Consider the following 21,654-nt stretch of genomic DNA (forward strand, 5'->3'; position numbering starts at 1 on the left):
CAGATTTCAAGTTCATACAGAAACTTATTAAATTTAATAGATTGCAAATGTTAAATGCCAAATTATAATGATATTACATATACTTTGGGCCAAGATGTGAATGGGTATGAAAGGTGATCTTTATATGGATCCATTTGAAACCAGTTCTTGTTCTAAACTGGTTCCGGTTTACGTCAACAAAAGTCTATTTCAATTTATTACAATTTATGCTCAATGTTTTAAATACCTGTATTTTAATCGCACCGGATATGGTTCAAAATGGTACAACCGGTTGAACCGTCGTGTTTAATAGTTTACTCTAAAATTCCATATAATACAACTTCAACTTAAAAAAATAACCCAAAAGTATATTAATAAACGTCACATGAACAATGATCAAGTCAACTAGAAAGTTTAAACTTCGCATACGAACTTAATCAATTACAAAAGATGTAAAGAAACCAACTTTGTATTAGCATAATACAAAACTGGTTGATTAGCGAATAATCGGCTGTGTTCACTCGTTTCAATTTCATCTGCTAGGTTAAAAGTCATTTCTAAAATATTGGCCGCAAAAAAATATCAAAAATCTCATGTTGAAAACCAGTATGCCGGTTTAAACCAGTATTTTAAAAAAAAAACCTGCAGTACGATATTCTAGCAAACTACCAAAAATATCGGGCTCTAAATATCGGTTTCTTTATCAAAACTAAAGCATTGCTGCAAAAGGTAATAGCAAAAGGTAAACAAAAAACCAACCATATCCTTCATTTAAAAAAATGAAATTAATTAAACACAAATAGCCAAATAGGTACTAAAACATGAACATGAACATGAACATGAACATGAACATGAACATGAACATGAACATGAACATGAACATGAACATAACCAACCCTCTATAAAAATAATTAATAAAAACACAAAAAAAAATGTATGCATCAACACACAACAAGATTCATAGAATAAAAACGTACGAAAGTTTCGAATCAAGCCTACAAAAAATGATCTTAAGTGGCTTTTTTATCGCCTTTGAGGTTAAGATTGAACCATTTTTTCTTACTTTTGGAATCCGAGGTTCCCTCTTCATTTGGACTGTTGTTTTCACCGTCACCGCTGCCACCTGGAACTTTGGTGTGGATTCCACCATTGCTGCTGGGTTGAGTGTTACTCCCACTACCAATGACCACAGACCTACCTACCGTGAACGACGATTGGATACTGTCTCGTTGTTTTAGAAGCTCGTCCACCTGTAATATTGTTTAAATATTATTTAACATCATAAAAAAATTAAATATTGTTCAAGGGGGGAAAGTTAAAATGTAAAGGGAGGCAAAAATGAGAAGTGTGAGATGGATTTGTGGCCACAAAAAAAACCCCTAAAAATTAAAAAAAAAAATCATAACTCAAAATATAAATAAAAAACAAAAAAATTTAAAAAAAACTAAAATGTTTCCCCCGTCATTCCCGTTCCAAAAAAAAACGATGAAAAGACAATGACGAAAATAAAAAAAGACACAATAGATCGCAAAATATAGCGCAATGTCAAGAAAAAAGAACACAATCAATGACAAGAATAAACACAAAACACAATGATAAATAAAAAAAAGGATCTTTTTTCCTCAACATTTTGTCTTTTTTTTTTCTTTTTTCTTGAGAACAAGGAAGACGGCGGAAACATTTTTGTAATTTTATGTTTTTACTTTTTTCGTTTTTTTATTAAATTTTGAGTTATGATTTTTTTTATATTAATTTTTTATTATTATTATCTTTTTAGGTTTTTTTTTTTTTTTGCTACAAATCCTTCTCATTTTTGTACCTCTTTGTAGAATAACTTGAAAGAATATTATAGATTGATATGTAGGAAAAAGAACACTTTAATTCATAAACAATTATGTGTACGGACTATTTTGCCCTTAACATTAATTTTGACTCATTGACCATTAGTCGTGCAAGGGCTAAAATGGTCACAACACATATAACTATTTTGTATAAAAGCATGAAAACACTCACGTTCTGTTTTTCCTGGCCGTATCTGTTGGTCACTTCTTGGAATCGTGCCAAAGCCTGCAAATTACCAAATGAGAAACACTCGGAAAAGTTTTTATAAATAATTAATGTATTAATTTTGTTTATAAAACAAATACTGTTACAATAGTAAATCTAAATATTTAGATAAAATAAGGTATGCAATAAAACAAGACTTGAGAGTAACTAAACAGGTCAAAACTCGAAACACACCTGTCTGTATTCCGTCTCAAACTGACAAAGCTCGGTTCTTTTTCTCAAAATCTGCTGTTCAATATCCTTGAGTTTATGAGTCGTATCCTCATATGTATTGGCACAAATAGCCTCGATAGTATAAGATGCTGTTTTAAAAAAGTTATCACCTGCAAAAAGAAACAAAAATTCATATTCTACATAAAATTAAGATCCCAAAAAAAATAAAAAAATAAAAAAATAAAATAAAAATGAAAAGATTCCTAACCATAAACCGCAAATATGTGAGTGCCTGACCTCAGTTCCGAGACCTCACACGGTTGAAGACCTTCTAACCTCTTAAAGAATGCAGCTTCGGGGTCTTTAGCCATTGCCAACTGTAAAATTAATTAAAAAAAATATTAATAATCGAAAATAATTTTTGAAAAAAGTATTAATGTCGTTGGCGAATGCTTACGGCATTAACAGTTGAATCCATTCTGTAAACTTGAAAATGCAAGAAATACATCCCTGCTGATGTCACCTTACCTGTCTTCTCACTATCTTCCTGCATGAGACGATGTCATAAATCAGAAGTTTGAATTTTACTAGTGCCATTTGTTATCTAGAACATCCACAATAAGAAACCCCAAAAACAACTAAAAACATGCTTAGTGAGCTGCCACATCATAAGAACATTCATTCTTCAAAAACACGAAAATCCCACCAAAAATACATGCCACGTCATCACCATCTTTCACATTTATATGTAATTGGCGATCTTTTCATTTTAATTATATGTAAACAAATATTTAAATATTTTTCGTTAGAGAAACTTTAAAATTTGCAAGCTCAATCATTCAAATTTTACAAAATTAAAATTTAGTTAATATTATAAATTATAAAATTTATTATTGACAAATTATTAAATTTATAATATTTAAATTTTACAAGTTTATAAATACAATTATTCAATATTCATTTATAACTATATATGATGGTATTTTAATAAAATAAATAAAAACAGCTAAATAGAATAAAAACGAATTACCTGCAACGCAAGACTATAACCGCCACCATTATCTTGCTCAAAATAAAGTAGTTTAAATTTGCTTTGTGCGGTTGAAGTGACTCTAATAACAATTCCTGATTTAGCTTGTTCATCACTCATCGTAACACTAAAGAAATGTGCACATTGTTTCTCGACCTGCAAATTTAGTTAATAACAAATTTATTTCAAATAACAAATTTAATAAAATAAAGATTTTGTAGCACAAAAATATTAAAAATACGCACCTTTCCACTAACTGATGATCCTATCGGAAGGGGTCTAACGGTGACGGTTCCATTTAATGCTTCATCGAGAACATTGGCTGAAATAGTTGTCTTAATAGGAACTCCAAGCTTGCTTAAAAATATTAAAATAAAAAGAATATTTAGTATTTTGAGAAAATAATGTAATTAAGATAAAAATGTTTTTTATTAAAATAATTACCTGAATAGTGCTGCAAACATTGTATCCACGGTTCCAAGGTTTGATAAGTCGATTTCCATGTCCACGCCTTCCGCGTCAATAGCCTAATTCGGATGATAAAAATGCAAGGATATGAGTGAACTATAAAACAATAAAATTATAAAAGAAATCGAAATTGCATGATAATTAGACTTGTAAACGAGCCGAACAAACCAAGCAAGCACTAACAGAGCATGTTCGTGTTCGTTTGTTTAACTTTAACCAGACAAACGATCAACATGAACAAATAAATGCACAGGGTTTCTTGTTCATGTCCGTTCTTTAAGTAAATGAGTGTGTTCATGTTCGTTCTCGTTTATGTTCTTTTGTTAATAGTATAAACAAACGGTTCACACACGTAAACTGTTGGGTTCGTAGGCCTTGTTGGCCCGGTTTATTATATGAAGTCAAAAGAGGAGACGGGTGTGGGCGGTCGGGCCCAAGCCCGGCCCGGTTTAGATTTTTTGCATAATAATTTACTAACCCTAGTTCAGTCTCTATATAAACAACATTATGTACTTGTAATATTTGTCACTCAATAAAGATATACCTAGTTGCCACCCGTGGACGTAGGTCAGTTTAGACCGAACCACGTTAAATCCTCGTGTTCGTTTATTGCTTTCGTGTGTGTGTTCGGTTTCGTGTGTGAGTTTAATCCTAACAAGTGGTATCAAAGCTTAGGTTCGGATCACACGAAGAACACGGGAACCAACCTTCCGCCGCCGCCACCCTACTGCGCTAGGGTTCCGCCGTCATCGTTTTTTCGCCGCGAGAAAACCTTGCTGTTACTGTCGCAACACCGCTAGAGTCTTACCGACTCAGCCGCAGGGAAGAAAGGGGTGATCTCCGGTAGGGTTCCGCCATACCCAGTCGCCGGAGTTGTTCAGGTTCGGTTTTATTTTCGAAAGCATTTTACCACCGCATAACCACCGTGTACCGTTGTTTAGTTGTGGGTCAGACGCCGGAGTTTTTGTAAGATATTGATTTTGAGGCAGAAGCTTAATCGATATTTTCTCACTAAGAGCGTGTGCTTGGTAGAGAGAGACGTGACCATGGTTAATTATATTTGTTCAAGTTGCAGCATACCTTTTGACCAATAGCCAGATTTGACCAAAATTCTTGATTCTTTTTGTTTTAAAAGATCAATTTTTTGTGTGGGCCAAGTTTTCTCTATTTAGGTTCGAAAGTTTTATCGGGCAGTTTAGCCGAGGCACAAGGACAAGATATTTTTTAACAGTTTCAACGAGTCAAGAACGAGCCAATCAAGATCCTATTTTTGTTGAAGAACAGTTGAAGTCGTTTAAAGAAACGGAGAACCAGTGCCAACCGCGTTTGTCAGGTTTATCGTTTCAGTTTAAAGTTTCGGTTTCTGATTTACAGTTCGTTATTCCGCTGCACGTTAAATAGGTTGATTGTTTAACAGAGTTCCGTTGAACAGTCGTTAAGTTCAGGCTCGTGTTGCTGTGTCTGTCTCTGTTTTTTATCCAGTTTTTCGTTTTAGTCATTGTTATGGCAGAAGACGGAAAGTTTTCGATACAGAAGTTTGACGGACAGAAGTTCGGTTGGTGGAAAATGCAGATTGAGGCACTACTTTGTCAGAAAGACTTGGATGTAGTGTTTGAGGATGAAAAACCAGAAAAGTTGTCAGAAGCAGATTGGAAGAAGTTAGACAAGAAAGCTAGGGCTTGTATTACATTGTCGTTGTCGGAAGATGTGGCGTTTAACATCATGAAAGAAACCACAGCACGTGGTATGATGGAGGCGCTATCCAACATGTATGAGAAGCCTTCGGCAGCGAATAAGGTCTATCTTATCAGAGAGCTAGTGACAACTCGAATGAAAGAGGGTGGGTCAGTTACAACTCATATCAATAATCTTAATTCGATCTTGTCCCGCTTAGTGTCAGTTGACATTAAGTTTGATGATGAAGTTCAAGGCCTCTTGTTATTATCCTCTTTGCCCGACAGTTGGTCGCAAACAGTGACTGCAGTTTGTAGTTCGTCTACAAATATTACTTTCGATGGGATTCGAGATCTGATTCTGGGAGAAGATTCAAGACGCAGAAGTTCAGGTGAATCATCAGGCAATATGCTAGTCACAGAAGGTAGAGGTAGGGGAAAACAGCGAGGCAGTGGGAGCAGGAAGAGGAGTCAGTCTAAGACTCGTAAGGATATTGAATGTTGGGGTTGTAAAGAGAAAGGACACTTCAGGAATCAGTGTCCGAATGGTAAGAAAGAGGTGAACGTTACAGAAGACGACACAGATGACGGGGTCAGTAGTGATGAGGCTTTGGTTTGTAGTGTTGAGAGTAGCGTTGATGCTTGGGTGATGGATTCTGGTGCATCGTTTCATGCCACTCACTGTAGTGAAACGATGAAGAATCTTAAATTTGGGGATTTTGGAAAGGTTCGACTAGCGAATGATGATATTTTAGAGGTTACGGGTATGGGAGACGTTGATTTGATAACTTCAGCCGGTACTTCTTGGACTTTGAAAGACGTGAGGGTTATTCCAAGTTTGAAGAAACGTTTGATTTCAGTTGGGCAGTTGGATGACCAAGGGCTCGATGTTAAGTTCGGGAATGGGCAGTGGAAAGTAGTCAAAGGGAATCTCGTTGTTGCTCGTGGCAAGAAAATGGGTTCGTTGTATATGGTCGATATGTCATCGAAATGAGTGGATCCAGTTTTGGTGAAAGACAAAATCCGGTTCACAGAATCTCGTGGGCAGAAGAAGGTTCGTTTTGCAAGTAACAAACCCAGAGCCAAAGTGAAGATTCAGGATGAACGAGCTAGGAAGGTTAAATCAGTTTGGAGACATCGTGACAGTGGGAGCACAGGTCGTGTTTCAGTTACAGTTCCAGGTCGACAGTGGATTAAGAAAACCAGTATTCCAGCTGTAAAAGTCTCTCCAATGAATTACTTGCTGAATATGGAGTGTTTGTTCTCAGGTTATCTCAAGATCCGGTAGTTCGTTACAGTGGGAGCCGGTAGGGACAGAGAACGGGTCAGGGGCAGTTTCAGCCATGACTGACGTGTTGGAGCTCCGGGGAGCTTCAACGGGCCTTCAGGTTAATTGATGAGAAGGCGGTGGCAACTAGAAGAAGTTTAATGTTCAGATTACAGAAGTACAATCAGGAGTGCAGACGAGAGTATTCAAGGCCTCCGAGTGGGAGATTGTTGGGTTCGTAGGCCTTGTTGGCCCGGTTTATTATATGAAGTCAAAAGAGGAGACGGGTGTGGGCGGTCGGGCCCAAGCCCGGCCCGGTTTAGATTTTTTGCATAATAATTTACTAACCCTAGTTCAGTCTCTATATAAACAACATTATGTACTTGTAATATTTGTCACTCAATAAAGATATACCTAGTTGCCACCCGTGGACGTAGGTCAGTTTAGACCGAACCACGTTAAATCCTCGTGTTCGTTTATTGCTTTCGTGTGTGTGTTCGGTTTCGTGGGAGAGTTTAATCCTAACATAAACAAACAAAAATTAATTGAGTCCAAAGATGAAGATACATAAATGAACGTAAACGAACATAAATAACACCACTGAATGAGCGTAAGAGAACATTCACGAAGATAAACGAACAAATGAGACAAGTGTTCATGTTCATGTTCGTTTATTAAATAAACGAACTTCCCACCAAAAGATTCACAAACCGTTCACTAAACGTTCAGTTCGTTTACAGGCCTAATAAAAATTAACAAGAAAGCGAGTACCTCAAACCCTGAACTGTCATATTGTCTTCTTTTTTCTGGATCAGATAATATGCTGTAGGAATATGCAACCTCTTTAAATAGTTCCGAGGCTTCGGGATTACTAGCATTTTTGTCAGGGTGATACCTGCGTATGAACGATATCTGATATATAAGGGACCGATAACACAAATAATAAACAATTTTAAAGGTTTAATAATTTAGTCAGTTTTTATCATTAATTTTAATTAAAATGTTAGTTACTTTAACCAAATGTAAGCCTATAATTAGATGGTCATTTGTATCATTCATTTGTATCTAGCACTTTTGTCACTTCCGCTCTGCATTAATATTAACAAATATAAATAATAATATATATATATCATGCAACTTAATGTCACGTTATAGTTTTCTTTTTTTTCTGCAAGTTATAGCATGCTAGATTGAAACACATAAATGATGCACCACTTAGCATAGATTCACATTGATTCTAAGCTTTTATTATAGAAGGTTATTATTTCTTCAAGAACACATAGCAGAATGCATTTAAACAACTTATCTGCTTATTCAAGTGTTTTGCTAATCTGCTTCCAATTAACATAGTCTGTTTACGGAAGCAGCTTACTTCAAACTCATTATTCTTGGTGAATTCAAAATTACAAGTCTGCCCTTAAGGTGATATAACTTGTTTTTAGAAGCTGATTATCTGCTTATGCTTAAGTATAAGTGATGAAAATAAGCAAAATCATAAACACCTTATAAACCTAATATATAAGAGTTCCAAATTAAACCAAAGAATTCCTTAAAAAATAAAAACTTTGCAAATTGCCAATAATAAATCAATGAATATGAACAATAAGCCAATGGCATAATGTCAAGTAGAACTTCATCAAGTTGCAAGTGCTGATACCACTAATCGCAAGTCATAAATCCAGAATCAAATTTATTAACAATAAATGCAGCCATGCACAAAGAACTAAAATTCAAAAATCTAAACTAAATTGAAATATTCCCAAGAAAGAATTTATAAACTTTGCAAATTGAGAATAACAAACTAATGCATATGAGCAATAACCTAATGACAAGCATAAATTCATCAAATTTCCAAGTGTTGGTGTTAGTAAGGGGTGTAAACGAGCCGAGCCGAGCCGAGCCGAGCCAAGCTTTGACTTAAGAGAGCTCGGCCTCGGCTCGTTTCAACTTAATAGAGCTCAACCTCGGCTTGTTTCGACTTACGAGAGCTCAAGCTCGGCTCGTTTCGAGCTCTCTATGTAAAGCTCAGCTCGTGAATCGTTTTTTCACGAGCTCAGCTTGTTTACTATTTATTAATTGATTTATATGCGTTTTTTACACGGCAAAAACTTTCCACTTTTTTTTTCTCTCCGTACACCTTCAACGGTCACCACCACCAAGTCCACCTACCTACCTATCTCCGGCCAATCTCCAAGACCAGGCGCCGGACCTAACCTGAGCAGCCACAAAATACAACATCTCTTTACGGAACCGTATACCCAAACTCTATCCCTCTGTTTTTAGCCTTAGATCTTGAGATTTCCGGCAGACTACACCAAAATTTTGGGCGGAGATCTAGAGTGTACCGAACCGTTACATTTTTTACGGCGACGTACAAAGTTGGCCAGGCACAAATTGTTGTTCCCCGGGCGAATAGCACAGCCGTTGGTTCCAGCCGGAGCTCCGCCGCCAACCACCATAGGTATCTGCTGCACTTACGTCCACCGCTGCATCATCTTCTATTTTTACCACACAACGCTGCTGGCTGCTCTGCTTATTCAACACACCGTTCTCACGCTGCCGGCCTTTCGCAAGCTGCTGGCTGCTCTTCTTATTCCGCATTAACACAAACTGCCACCACGACGCTGAAACAAAAGAGCGAGCTTCTTGTAACCTGGCTGCCGTTGAGCTGTATCTGCCTTCATCATCTTCACGGTATACTCGTTCCTTTCTCACTATTATTATTATTATTAGTATTATTATTATTATTATCATTAGAACATACGTGATCCAGATCTTTGGAGTTTATTTTCATTTTAAGATCTCTTGACTATTATTGTTATTGCTACACACTAGTATTATTTTTATTATTATTAGTTTTTGTTACTATTATTATTATTATTGATTTGGTGTTCTATTGCTTGTGTTTGTGTGATTAGTTGCAACCATAGAGCGTAGGAACCATGACTATTACTTGAGACCATGTCCTGAAACGAGGGGTGTAGGAAAGAGTAAAGATAGGGAGCGTATATTGCGTTTGGCTTCTTGGAATGTAGGAACATTAAATGGTAAGTTGCTAGAATTGGTAGATGTGCTTAAAAGACGTAGGGTTCAGATAGCATGCCTCCAGGAGACTAAGTGGAAAGGACATAGAGGGGCTGAGTGTAATGGGTATAAGTTGTGGTACTCGGGGTCTGATGGAGCTAGGAATGGAGTGGGGTTTCTAGTGGCTAAGGAAATACACACTAGTGTGGTGGAGGTGATAAGACATAATGACAGGATTATGGCGTTGAAATTAGTACTAGGAGAGGAAGTAGTGGCAGTAGTCTCCGCCTACGCGCCTCATGTAGGCCTAGGGGATCAGAAAAAGAGAGAATTTTGGGATTGCCTAGACGCAGTGGTAGGGGGCATACCTAGGGGGGAGAGGATTTGCATAGGAGGTGATTTTAATGGACACATTGGTAAGGCTAACGATGGTTTTCAAGCCGTACATGGGGGTTTCGGTTTTGGTGATAGGAATGAGACCGGAACAGATCTTCTAGAGTTTGCGGTGGCACATGACCTAGGTATTATAAATTCTTATTTTAGGAAACAAGATTTTCATTTAATCACTTTTAGCAGTGGCGGACGCGACACGCAAATTGACTACCTTTTGATGAGGCAAGGAGACCGACGTTGGTGGAAGGACTGCAAAGTCATACCTGGGGAGGCAGTTGTGACTCAACATCGACTACTAGTGACAGATATAGCCTTTAGAAATAAGCTGACTGTTCGAGAGAAGAAAGGTACACCGAGAATTCGATGGGGAAATTTGAAGGACGAAAATCTCCTACTGTTTAAGGATAAACTCTTACTGCATACGCGGGTCTCGACTAAATGGGGACTCAACTCATATATGGGAAGCTATGGAGACAAAGATCATCCAAGTAGCAAAGGAGACTCTCGGGGTCACAACAGGAAAGACAAGTGGGCATAAGGAGTCTTGGTGGTGGAATGACGCAGTGCAAGACAAGATAAGGGACAAACAATGATGTTTTAGGGAGTTAATGAGGTGCACGAATGAGGAGGAGCGAGTGGAATTGAGGGACAACTACAAAACGGCCAAGATAGAGGCGAAGAAGGCAGTGGCGGAAGCAAAGAAGGCGGCCTTTAAACGGATGTATGAAAGTCTAGAAACAAAAGAGGGGGAACATGCTATGTTTAAGATTGCCAAAGCCAAGGAGCGTAGAAGGCAAGATCTAGGACCGGTGAAGTTCATAAAGGATACAGATGGGCATGTACTGGTCAAGGAGCAGGACATCAAGCTAAGATGGCAAACCTACTTCCACAATCTTTTTAACAATGGGAGAGCTTACCAAGAAGAACATGACAACACAAACTTTCAACGACAACAATCGAATAACTGCTACTGCCGACGGATCACACGAGAAGAGGTGAAGGATGCACTTAGGAGGATGGGAAGGTCTAAGGCGGTTGGCCCAGACAACATACCCATCGAGGTGTGGAAGTGTCTGGGGGAGGAAGGAGTCATGTGGTTAACTACTCTGTTCAATAGTATTCTCAAATCAGGTAAGATGCCAGACCAGTGGAGGAGCAGCGTTGTAGTTCCTATCTATAAGAACAAAGGAGACGCCCAATGTTGTGGTAACTACCGAGGAATCAAACTACCAAGTCATACTATGAAACTATGGGAAAGAGTGATTGAGGTTAGACTTAGACGAGAAACTCAGGTTACGGTCAACCAATTTGGCTTCATGCCGGGGCGTTCCACCACAGAGGCAATACACCTTATAATAAGATTAATGGAAAAGTATAGGGAGAAGAAGCGTGATCTACATATGGTGTTTATTGACCTAGAAAAGGCCTACGACAGTGTGCCACGACAGGTGCTCTGGGAGTGCTTGGAGGGTAGAAGAGTGCCCAGGAAATACATAGAGATAATTATGGATATGTATACCAGGAGTGAAACAAGTGTCCGTGCGCCAGTGGGGATACTGATTTCTTTCCTGTAGAGGTAGGTCTTCACCAGGGGTCAGCGTTGAGCCCGTTTTTTTTTGCAGTAGTCTTGGATGAGTTGTCAAAGTCGATTCAGGGGACTCTCCCGTGGTGCATGATGTTCGCAGACGATATTGTGTTACTTGCTGAGAAAAAACAAGATCTAAACATGAGGCTTGAGGAGTGGCGAACAACCTTAGAGACAAAAGGTTTAAAGATTAGCCGATCTAAGACGGAGTACCTCCACTGTGATTTTGGTGGGATAAACGACAATGAAGACGCACAGATCACAATTGAAGGGCAGGTGGTCCCGCAGGTAACGAAGTTCAATTATTTAGGATCATTTGTACAGAGCGATGGGGAATTAGACAGTGATGTGACCCACCGAGTTCAGGTAGGATGGTGTAGATGGAAAGCAGCCACAGGTATATTGTGCGACAAGAGTTTCCCGACTAAACTAAAGGGAAAACTCTATAGGGTGGCAGTTAGACCTGCAATGCTATATGGAACAGATTGTTGGGCCATCAAGAAGGCACAAGTGCGGAAGATGGAGGTAGCAGAAATGAGAATGCTACGTTGGATGTGTGGGCACACAAGGCTAGACCGAATAAGAAACGTTGTGTTTCGCGAGAGATTAGGGGTGGCGAACATAGCAGACAAGATAAGAGAGTGGAGATTGAGATGGTTTGGACATGTAAAGAGAAGACAGACGACGATTCCTGTTAGATCCGTAGAAAACATTAATATAGAGGGGAGGAGGGGTAGAGGACGACCGAAATTGACTTGGGATGAGAGGATTAGGCTTGATTTGATAGACCTAAACCTCTCCGAGGACATGGTTGAGGATAGGAATTCGTGGAGAAGTAGAATTAAAGTTAAGGATTTTTAGAGAGAATTGAATACCTTAGGGCTTAGACTTAACTTATTTAGGTCACATACCATAATGGTATTTCCCTTACATATATTATTATTATTATTATTATAATTATTATTAGCTTTTATATAGCTGTTAAACTGTGATCTTATTATTAATATTATTATAATTAGTAGTAGTTTTTATATAACTGTTAAACTTTCATTTCCTTTATTTTGCTTCATACACATGTACTTAGAGCCGAGGGTCTCTCTGGAAGCCACCTCTTTATTCCTTTGGATAGAGGTACGGTGTGCCTACATCCCACCCTCCCCAGACCCTACTTATAGCTTTGCTGTCGGTGGGATTTTACTGGGCATGATTGATTGATTGATTTATATGCGTTTTTATTTTTTACGTATTTTGAGAAAAACCTTAAACGAGCCTAAGCTCGGTTCGAGCTCAGCCATGTGAAATTAATATAAAGAAACCCAAAGAGGTAAAACTTAATAATACACAAGGCTCGATGAGGCTAAGCAAGCTTCCTATACAAGGCTCAAGCTCAGCTATGCAGTATGAAGTTAATACATAGAAGTCCAAAGGAGGTAAACTTAAAATACACGGTTTTATAGATTTGAGGCTCGGGCTCGACTCAAGCTCGAAAAAGCTCTGCCCGTGTCAAGCTTTTTATATATTCGATCTCGAGTGGCTCGGCTATTTTCATCCCTACATGCACAAACTAAATGTAAACCTGATTACGGAATTACCCCCCAACAACTTTCTTAAAACTCTGCAAGTTAATAATCATAAACAAGCTTTACTTGAGGCTCAAGCTCGATAACTAAACAAGCTTTATTTGAGGCTTGGACTCGAAAAAGCTCGTCCTGTTTCAAGCTTTTTATCGATCCGATCTCAAGTAGCTCGTGAGCGCCTCGGGTCGTTTAGGTATACCTAACCACAGCTCACAACCCACCCAAAATCAAATCCATCATCAAGAAACAAACTAAACCTAATCCCCAACAAATTCCTTGAAAACTCTACAAATTGTGAACAATAAATCAACAAAAACAATTAATAACCTAAAATTTCAGCAATTATTAAAACCAATTAATAACCTAAAAACTAACAAAAGGGAAACAAGAAAGAAACTAATTAATTAATTTATATATGTTTCTAAATTTTTTAGATACTTCGAGAAAAACCTTGAACGAGCCGATGCTCGGCTCGAGCTCATGTAGTTCCTTAAACAAAAGTGTAAAATTAATACATAGAAGAAGTCCAAAAGAGGTCAAACTTAAAAATGCAAGGCTCAATAACTAAACAAGCTTTATTTGAGACTCGGGCTCGGCTAAAGCTCGATCTTAAAATAGCACGCGAACGCCTTGGGTCGTTTATCAAATTAATTATCAAGAAACAAACTCATACACAAATTAAACAACCTTCTTAAAAATTCTAACAAACCAACAAAAACAATTAATAACCTAAAAGTTAACAAAAGGGTGACAAGAAAGATACTAACTTGAGAGTAAACTTTAACACAAATTAACACCCGAAATCAAATTCAGTATGAAGAATCAACACCTAAAACCAATCAATAACAATTAAAAACCTAAAAAACAGCAATTAATAACCCAAAAAATAACAAAAAGATACTAATTTGAGAGCAATTTTCCTGTAAGCTGATTAAATAACCACAAAACAACAAGAATTTTACCAAATTATAATTCTTGATGTCACTAATCACAATTCTCAAGAAATCAAATTCAGTATCGAGAACCAAACTTGAACACAAATTAACACCTGAAAACAGTAAATAACAATTAATAACCTAAAACCCAAAAAACAAAAAGAAACAAGAAAGCAACTAACTTAAGAACAAGTTTCCTGTAAGTAGACTTGATCTCCTGATCAGAACAGTCTTTGGAAACACTCAAAACCTAATTACGGAATTACCCCCAACAACTTTCTTAAAACCTCCGCAAACTAATAACCGTAAACAAGCTTTATTTGAGGCTCAAGCTCTAAAAAGCTCAGCCCGTTTCAATCTGATCTCAAGTAGCGCACAAGCAACCCGCCCGAAATCGATTTCAGTATTAAGAACCAAACTTTAACACAAAATAACACCCAAAAACAATCAATAACAATTAATAACCTAAAATTAACAAGAACCAAACTTTAACACAAATTAACAACAATTAATAACCTAAAAACCAGCAATTAATAACTTAAAAATTTACAAAAATATACTAACTTGAGACCAAGAATTTTACCAAATTAGAACTTTTGATATCACTAACCACAATTCTCAAACACAGATGAACACCTAAAACCAATCAACAGCAATTATAACCTAAAAATCAGCAATTAATAACTTAAAAATTTACAAAAATATACTAACTTGAGATCAAAAATTTTACCAAATTAGAACTTTTGATATCACTAACCACAATTCTCAAACACAGATGAACACCTAAAACCAATCAACAGCAATTATAACCTAAAAATCAGCAATTAATAACTTAAAAATTAACAAAAAAGATACTAGCTTGAGATCAAGAATTTTACCAAATTATAATTCTTGATATCACTAACCACAATTCTCAAGAATTCAAGAAATCAAATTCAGTATCAAGAACCAAACTTTAACACAAATTAACACCTAAAAACAATTAATAACCAAAAACCCCCCAAAAAAAAACAAGAAAGCAACTAATTTTAGAGCAAGTTTCCTGTAAGCAGATTTAATAACCTCACAACAACAACAACAATAACAACAGCTTAATCAAATTATAATTTTTGATATCACTAACCACAATTCTCAAGAAATCAAATTCAGCATCAAACCTCATATGGGTCTCTCCGATTAGCAATCACACCTAAAAACAATTAATAACCAAAAAAAAACTAACTTGAGAGCAAGTTTCCTGTAAGCAGACTTAATCTCCTGATCAGAAGAATCTTTGGAAACACTCAAAACCTCATAAGGGTCTCTCCGATTAGCAATCACAGGCACTGTAGTTGTTGATGAAGAAGATGTACCACCTTCAGTTTTTGACCCACCCATCTCAAATCTCAAACCCTAATTGACCCACCTTCAAGAATTGGAAACAGGGGTAAAAGAGGGGTAGATTTGTGGAATTGATGATTTGTGTATTTTGAATTGGTAAAGAATCTTGTTTGTTTTCACTGTGGATTTTGGTTTTTGTCTTTTTGATTTATAATTATTGTTTTTCTTTTTTGACCTATAATTTGGTTTTGGTGAAGAACGTTTTTAGCTAAACAAGCAGCCCACCACAAGAAATTGGATAGCTTGTCATATGGGCTAACTAAGCAAATGTTTTTATTATTATTATTATTAAGAAACAATATATCTTGTTATTAAAAAGTTACTCACACACAATATTATTATACTAGCTTGTTACACGGCGCGTTGCGCAGGGCTATTTTGTATTAGTAAAATCCGGGCGTTGTTTCCATAAGTTGGCATGAATTCGATTGGTATCGGTTGCGTTCTTTACGGTACCAAAACCAAACCCGTAAAATAATTCCTCAAACTAATGTATTTAAAACAAATTAAAAGACCGATAAAAAAAGGACGTTGCAGCAGCGATTCGGCACAAATTTAGTAGGTATCAATTAGATTCATTATGATACGGGTTGGAAAAAACAACAAAATCAAGTTATAGTGTGTATAAAATAACTTTGGCGTGTGTTTGATTCGTTGATTTCTTTTATTATTTACCTAAGATACAATGGTTATTTAAAAGTTATAAACTTTAAATACGAACTTAAAAAGTGATTTAGAGTTTTTTAGCAATAAAAAAGTAATCTACTCAAATTATAAAATAATTGGACATAACGAAATACAAAATAAAGAAAAACCGTTTTTCGCAAGAATCGAACCTAGGTAGAACACTTGAAATGAATTCCCTTCTCATCAATCCTTTTTGAAAGGCATGGCAAAAATCAAAATACAAATCTTAGATGTGGCCTAACTTTCTTTAGACAGATTTTACAAAAGTGTCATGTTACTGTAGCAATATAGGTTTCCAGTTATATATAGATAATGTTAAGGTAGTTGTAAGAAAGCATTACGATATGAGAGACACGAGATATACTTTGTTTGTTGTAAGTTGTGTTTGGATTCTAATAGGGAGCATGCAGAAATTGTCGAGCGATCCCGGAGTTTGAGAACCGACACGATTTGGTTATTATGGGTGATCTTTTTGACATATTTAGGCACGACAGAATTTCTATTAAAAAATATGCAATTGTGGCTATGAAGTATGAACAAACATGATAAAGCTATTTTCATGGTAGATCATGTTGTGTTAAGAACTACATCCGAACTAGGAGGTTTTAAAGTTGGGTATCTGGACTTTCGAATATCCAGACCTTTCGAATAGTGATTTTCACTATCCGAATCTGAATCAAAATCCAAAATTTCGAATATACGATCGGATGGTGAACTGGATAACCGAAATATATGAAAATAATAGCTATAAAAAACTTAGAACTACTTTTAAAAATATATTGAAATATCTGAAAATTTGTTTGAAATGTCCAAAAGATTATCCGAAAATTTGTTTGAAATATAAATTTGTTTGAAATATCCGAAGTATGCAAAATATCCAAAAATTATCCGAAAATTATAAATAATATTTATCTACCTATTCTAATAAAGTAAAATAAATGGAAACACTTGTTATGTTTTGGTTAATTCTCGCAAATTTTTTCCATACCCAAATATATGTAATAAATCAATAATTATTCACTTTCCTTTTACACTATATTTATATAATATTTATATATTTTTATAAATATAAATATTAATATATTATTTTACTATATATTTCAAAATACTTTGTGAATTCCAAAAATCAACAACAAATCATGTTTCCCAAATGAAAATTGTTTCAAGTTTTTCGTGAAAGTTAAATTTGATTTTATGGGTCAAAAGTTGGTAAATAGATTGTTTGGTACAAGTTAATTACATTTAGGTCAAAATTTGTTATGGGTCAAAAATGACAATTTTGAGTATTTTTAAAAGTTTGAGAATGCAAAATAAATTTATCGTTAAATTTGTTATGAGTTCAAAGTGTTGACTTTAAAATGTCAAAAAATATGAAAGTTAGAATTTTAAACATGATTCGGGTTTCAAGTTTATTTTTAAGGGCATTTTTTGAAATAATCAAAAGGTTCAGGATTTGGCAATTTGACTATTTTTCCCTCAACTATTAAAATTTAAGAAAAGATTTCGAACACTTTCGACATGCCACCCCATGCCTATTAATGCTTCTAACTTTTATCAAATTTGAAATATTTATGTCAACATTAATTTTTCCTTCATTTGTGATCAAAACGTTGTATGGGAAGCATGTCATGCAAAACTATGCTCAAATGAAACAAAATATTCACAAAATTGAATTGGTTAACATGTTATTTTTTATGTTGTCAAGAAGCACTCTGAAACTTATCAAAACCTTTTTTATGGTGTAGCTCAGAAAAATATAATTCTTGAAGAACATCCATTGCTACAATTTAATATCCTACTTTCCTTTGATGGATGGTAAATTGATAAATATATCAATAAAGGTAACGTTTCTTTTGTATTTAGGCTGAGTGGATAGAACTACAATCGTATGAAAAGTCTTATTTTCGAAATTGATTCATAACCAAAATTCTTTCAATTGTACATATTTGACACCGATAATGAATTTTTCAATAGAAAGAAACATTCTTAGGTACGATTTTGCACAGTCATTTTTTTTATTAAGTTCATTTAAAAAAATCATTTTGTGATATAAATAAATTAATTTATGTACATATTGTATAGATATAAACATAGATGTAATACATTTTTTCTCATATATGCTATGTAATTATATGTTTTACTTATAATTTTATAATTTGAATTATCTCGTGTGTGACATGAGCTCTAAAACTACTTATTTAATAATTAAAAAATATTTCAGATAATTAAATAATTTTTTTTTATAAATAACACCCCCTACTTCATGCAAAGTGAATAAACATGATAAAACTGTTTTGGCAACCAACAATGTTTATATCATTCACATTGATATTTTTGGTTTCTTTGCGCTTAAGATCGTAGAGCTACTTAATCAATTTCAACAGGTCATGGAAAGTAATGTTATGACTCCATCATCTATGAAAATACGTTGGCCCTTATGGCACAACCCTATGACCACCCAGACAACCTGAAGACGTGAAACGCGTTGAATTTTGGAACCTAATATTGATTAGTCATAATTGGTTCATAAATGAACTGGGGGTGTTTGGATGTGCTTTTAAAAAAAAACTGTTTATTTGATCTTTAAAAAGTAAAAGTTGTTTGGTAAGCTTCAGTTTAAAGCTTGACTATAAACTTTTCAGAATTGTTTTTGCTTTTCAAAAAGCAATAAACAAATAAGCAGTTTTAAAAGCTCAGCCAAACACCCCGAGGATACTTAACGTTATGTAAATGACTAAATTCATTATGACTGTTTATAGTTTCAAAATCCAAAACTTATGACTTAAAAGGATAAAATGGTTTATCTTGAAGTAAATAACTAAGGCATTTCTTGAGGATCAAATTGTTATGCTATAAATTCAAAACATCGGAGTTTAACTTGAATATCTAACTAGACTATTCGAGTTTGAAATAGAGTTATAATCATGGAAGTCGGTCGAATTGTTAGTGAAGATTAAGTATTCGACCACTTACAAGCTTTCTAAGAGATTATAGGAGAAACAACTATACCCGGTAGGATCAATGGAGAGTGAACGTATACAAACCGTACTTTTACCCGAAGGATCACGGAGACCCCCAACTAGAGGGGGAGCAAACATAGATTAATTTTTGTTTTTAAACATAACTAAGACGATAATCGATAATTGGTTTTGGAAAATCCATAATTGAAACAGGTTTGGTTATTTCAGTTAACATGTTAGTTTTCGGTTTAGTTTCGGTTAATTGATTGGTTATAACAAAACCAACCTTGGGCTAAAATTTTAAACTTCGCATAATGACGAAGCCAACTCTTTTGCTTAGTAATACATGAAATAGACGCATATAAATACATGAAATACAGTTAAAAAACATGACATGTACATGAAACGAATGCATAAAAACTATAATTATATGCAAATAGAGGTATAAAAGCTAGAAATATATGAAAAATGAATTATTTGGTTTGGTATCGGTTGATGTACGGTACACACCAAAAAAGGTTGTAACCAATTTTCGGGGTTTTCTATTAATTGATTTTCAGGGAATTTGGTTTTCTATCAATTGATTTTTTCGATTTTCGGTTAAATTCAGTTTGGTGTAAATACTAAAATAAAAAGGATTTTCGTAGTGGCCAAACACCTCTTTAACTCATTGGCTTTTTGAAAAAGCAAATAAGTCAATAAGGTGTTTTCAAACTCAATCCCAAACATGCTCTAATTTGATAAGGAATTAAGGATGACTATTATGCTAAAACTTTTTGTATAATCATGATCATTGTGACACATTAGTCTTATATCATACATTACATAAATTAAGGTTAAAGAAACAAGATTAATCATGGTAACATTAAGATTTGCGTGAAAGTTTCATGTTACATCATGTGTAGTAATCACACCATTCCCACATGTATACCAAAAAAAAGCACTTGTTTTTTTACTTTTATAAGTTCTTACAAATTTAATTACAAATAGAATAAAGATACCAATTTCATTGAAAAGTTATAAAAATTTTGTTATTTCTAAAGCATTTTTTTAGTCAATATTACCTCCTACTTTAAGTTAGAAGAACAAATAATTAACAAGCATTAACCAGCATTCATATATGTTTTGTTAAGATTACTAACTTTTTTTTAAATAATATTTATAAAAAAATTCACAAAATTGTAACATAGTGAAAAATTATTGACTAAACTGAAAAACCTCTTTTTTAGTAACTTAAACAAAACACTTGAGAAATTTAGTTATTGTTTGTTAAACCCTTAAAATTATTAACATGATCAAGCTAGGGGTGGTCTTCGGGTTTGTTTTTCGGGTTTGGGGTTTTTTGGGTCGGGTTCTTCGGGATTCAAAGTTTTAAACCTTGACCCGAAACCCAACCCAAATCTCTCATGGTTTTTCGGGTTCGGATAATTCGGGTTGGGTTAATCGGGTTTTGAGTATCCTAAAAAAAATTAAAAAACTACAATGCTAAAACTGAAATAACATATTCTTCTTTGCTTGTAACGAAATAATCAAATAATAAACCAACATAACTTGATAAAACAATTCAAAAGAAGAGTAACTCGAACCATATTCTTCTTCAATCGGGTGTGATTCGGTTGTTCGATTACGGTTGCTATTAGTAATAAACGGAAAACATAAATTAACAATAAATAATCGATCCAAAATTCTTGGAATGACACGGTCGACTAAAGTCAGATTTTGATAACTTTAGTGGCTAAAACTTAGCATGTTATTCCTAAAATATATTTAATTTCAAAACTAATAAAAGTTTATTTGGGTTTTCCGGGTTGATCCGAAACTTATAAATCAAACCCGAGAACCAACCCGAATTACTTAGATTCTGGTTCGGACTAGTCTTTTCTCGGGGTCGGGTTTTTCTGATCAGGTTAGTTTGGGTTTGGGTTTTCTCGAGTTAGGTTTCGGGTTTCGGATAAAAGTGACAGCCCTAATATGTGTGTTCTTAGGACTTAGGACGACTAATATATACATACCAATTACCAAAGGCACACTTATTGAACATTGACTTGCCTTTATTTCACTTAAACGCCACTCTTGGTTCTAAAATATCATTAATGAACAATGAGTAATTGTATACCATCCAAGAAAAGCTGACCAAAAGAAAACGTCCAAACTTGACTAGTGTTTCTGAGCAGACCAAAGTTGAAAGTTGATTCGAAACGATCAACACTGACTAAGTCTGGAAAAACGCTTCAATAATGAGTCGAAACAATGCAGGATTAAACTAGGTCAAAACATGTTATTGTCAAAATAGGTCCGAGTCAAAAGAATACTCATTTTTGCCACTTGTCATTCTCTTAGCCCTCCTACCTTTTTTATTAAACTATTTTCAATATATAACTTGTTTATGGATTTCTTGGATACGCCTATGGGTTATTAACTTATTACCCGACCCAATATGTCATATTTCTTTCAATTTAGAACACCCCCATCCCAA

The 21,654-nt window shown here is 35.0% G+C and overlaps 1 protein-coding gene across 1 annotated transcript; it reads right to left on the reverse strand.

The window, feature by feature from the left end:
• Positions 1–860: 860 nt before the first annotated feature.
• Positions 861–15,528, reverse strand: LOC143619177 (chaperone protein dnaJ 15-like). Its single transcript, XM_077091175.1, has 10 exons — positions 15,374–15,528; positions 7,409–7,532; positions 3,674–3,756; positions 3,475–3,586; positions 3,230–3,385; positions 2,657–2,746; positions 2,468–2,576; positions 2,221–2,369; positions 1,993–2,046; positions 861–1,229 (listed from the first exon to the last, which is right to left on the reverse strand). Exons 1-10 carry the CDS (start codon positions 15,526–15,528, stop codon positions 990–992), a joined length of 1,272 nt encoding a protein of 423 aa, XP_076947290.1. The 3' UTR covers positions 861–989.
• Positions 15,529–21,654: the final 6,126 nt, after the last annotated feature.

Source organism: Bidens hawaiensis, unplaced genomic scaffold (genome assembly GCF_021521415.1).
Source record: "Bidens hawaiensis isolate Kalapana, Puna unplaced genomic scaffold, B.hawaiensis_p1.1 tig00002414_1, whole genome shotgun sequence".
In the NCBI taxonomy this organism is placed as follows: domain Eukaryota; kingdom Viridiplantae; phylum Streptophyta; class Magnoliopsida; order Asterales; family Asteraceae; genus Bidens; species Bidens hawaiensis.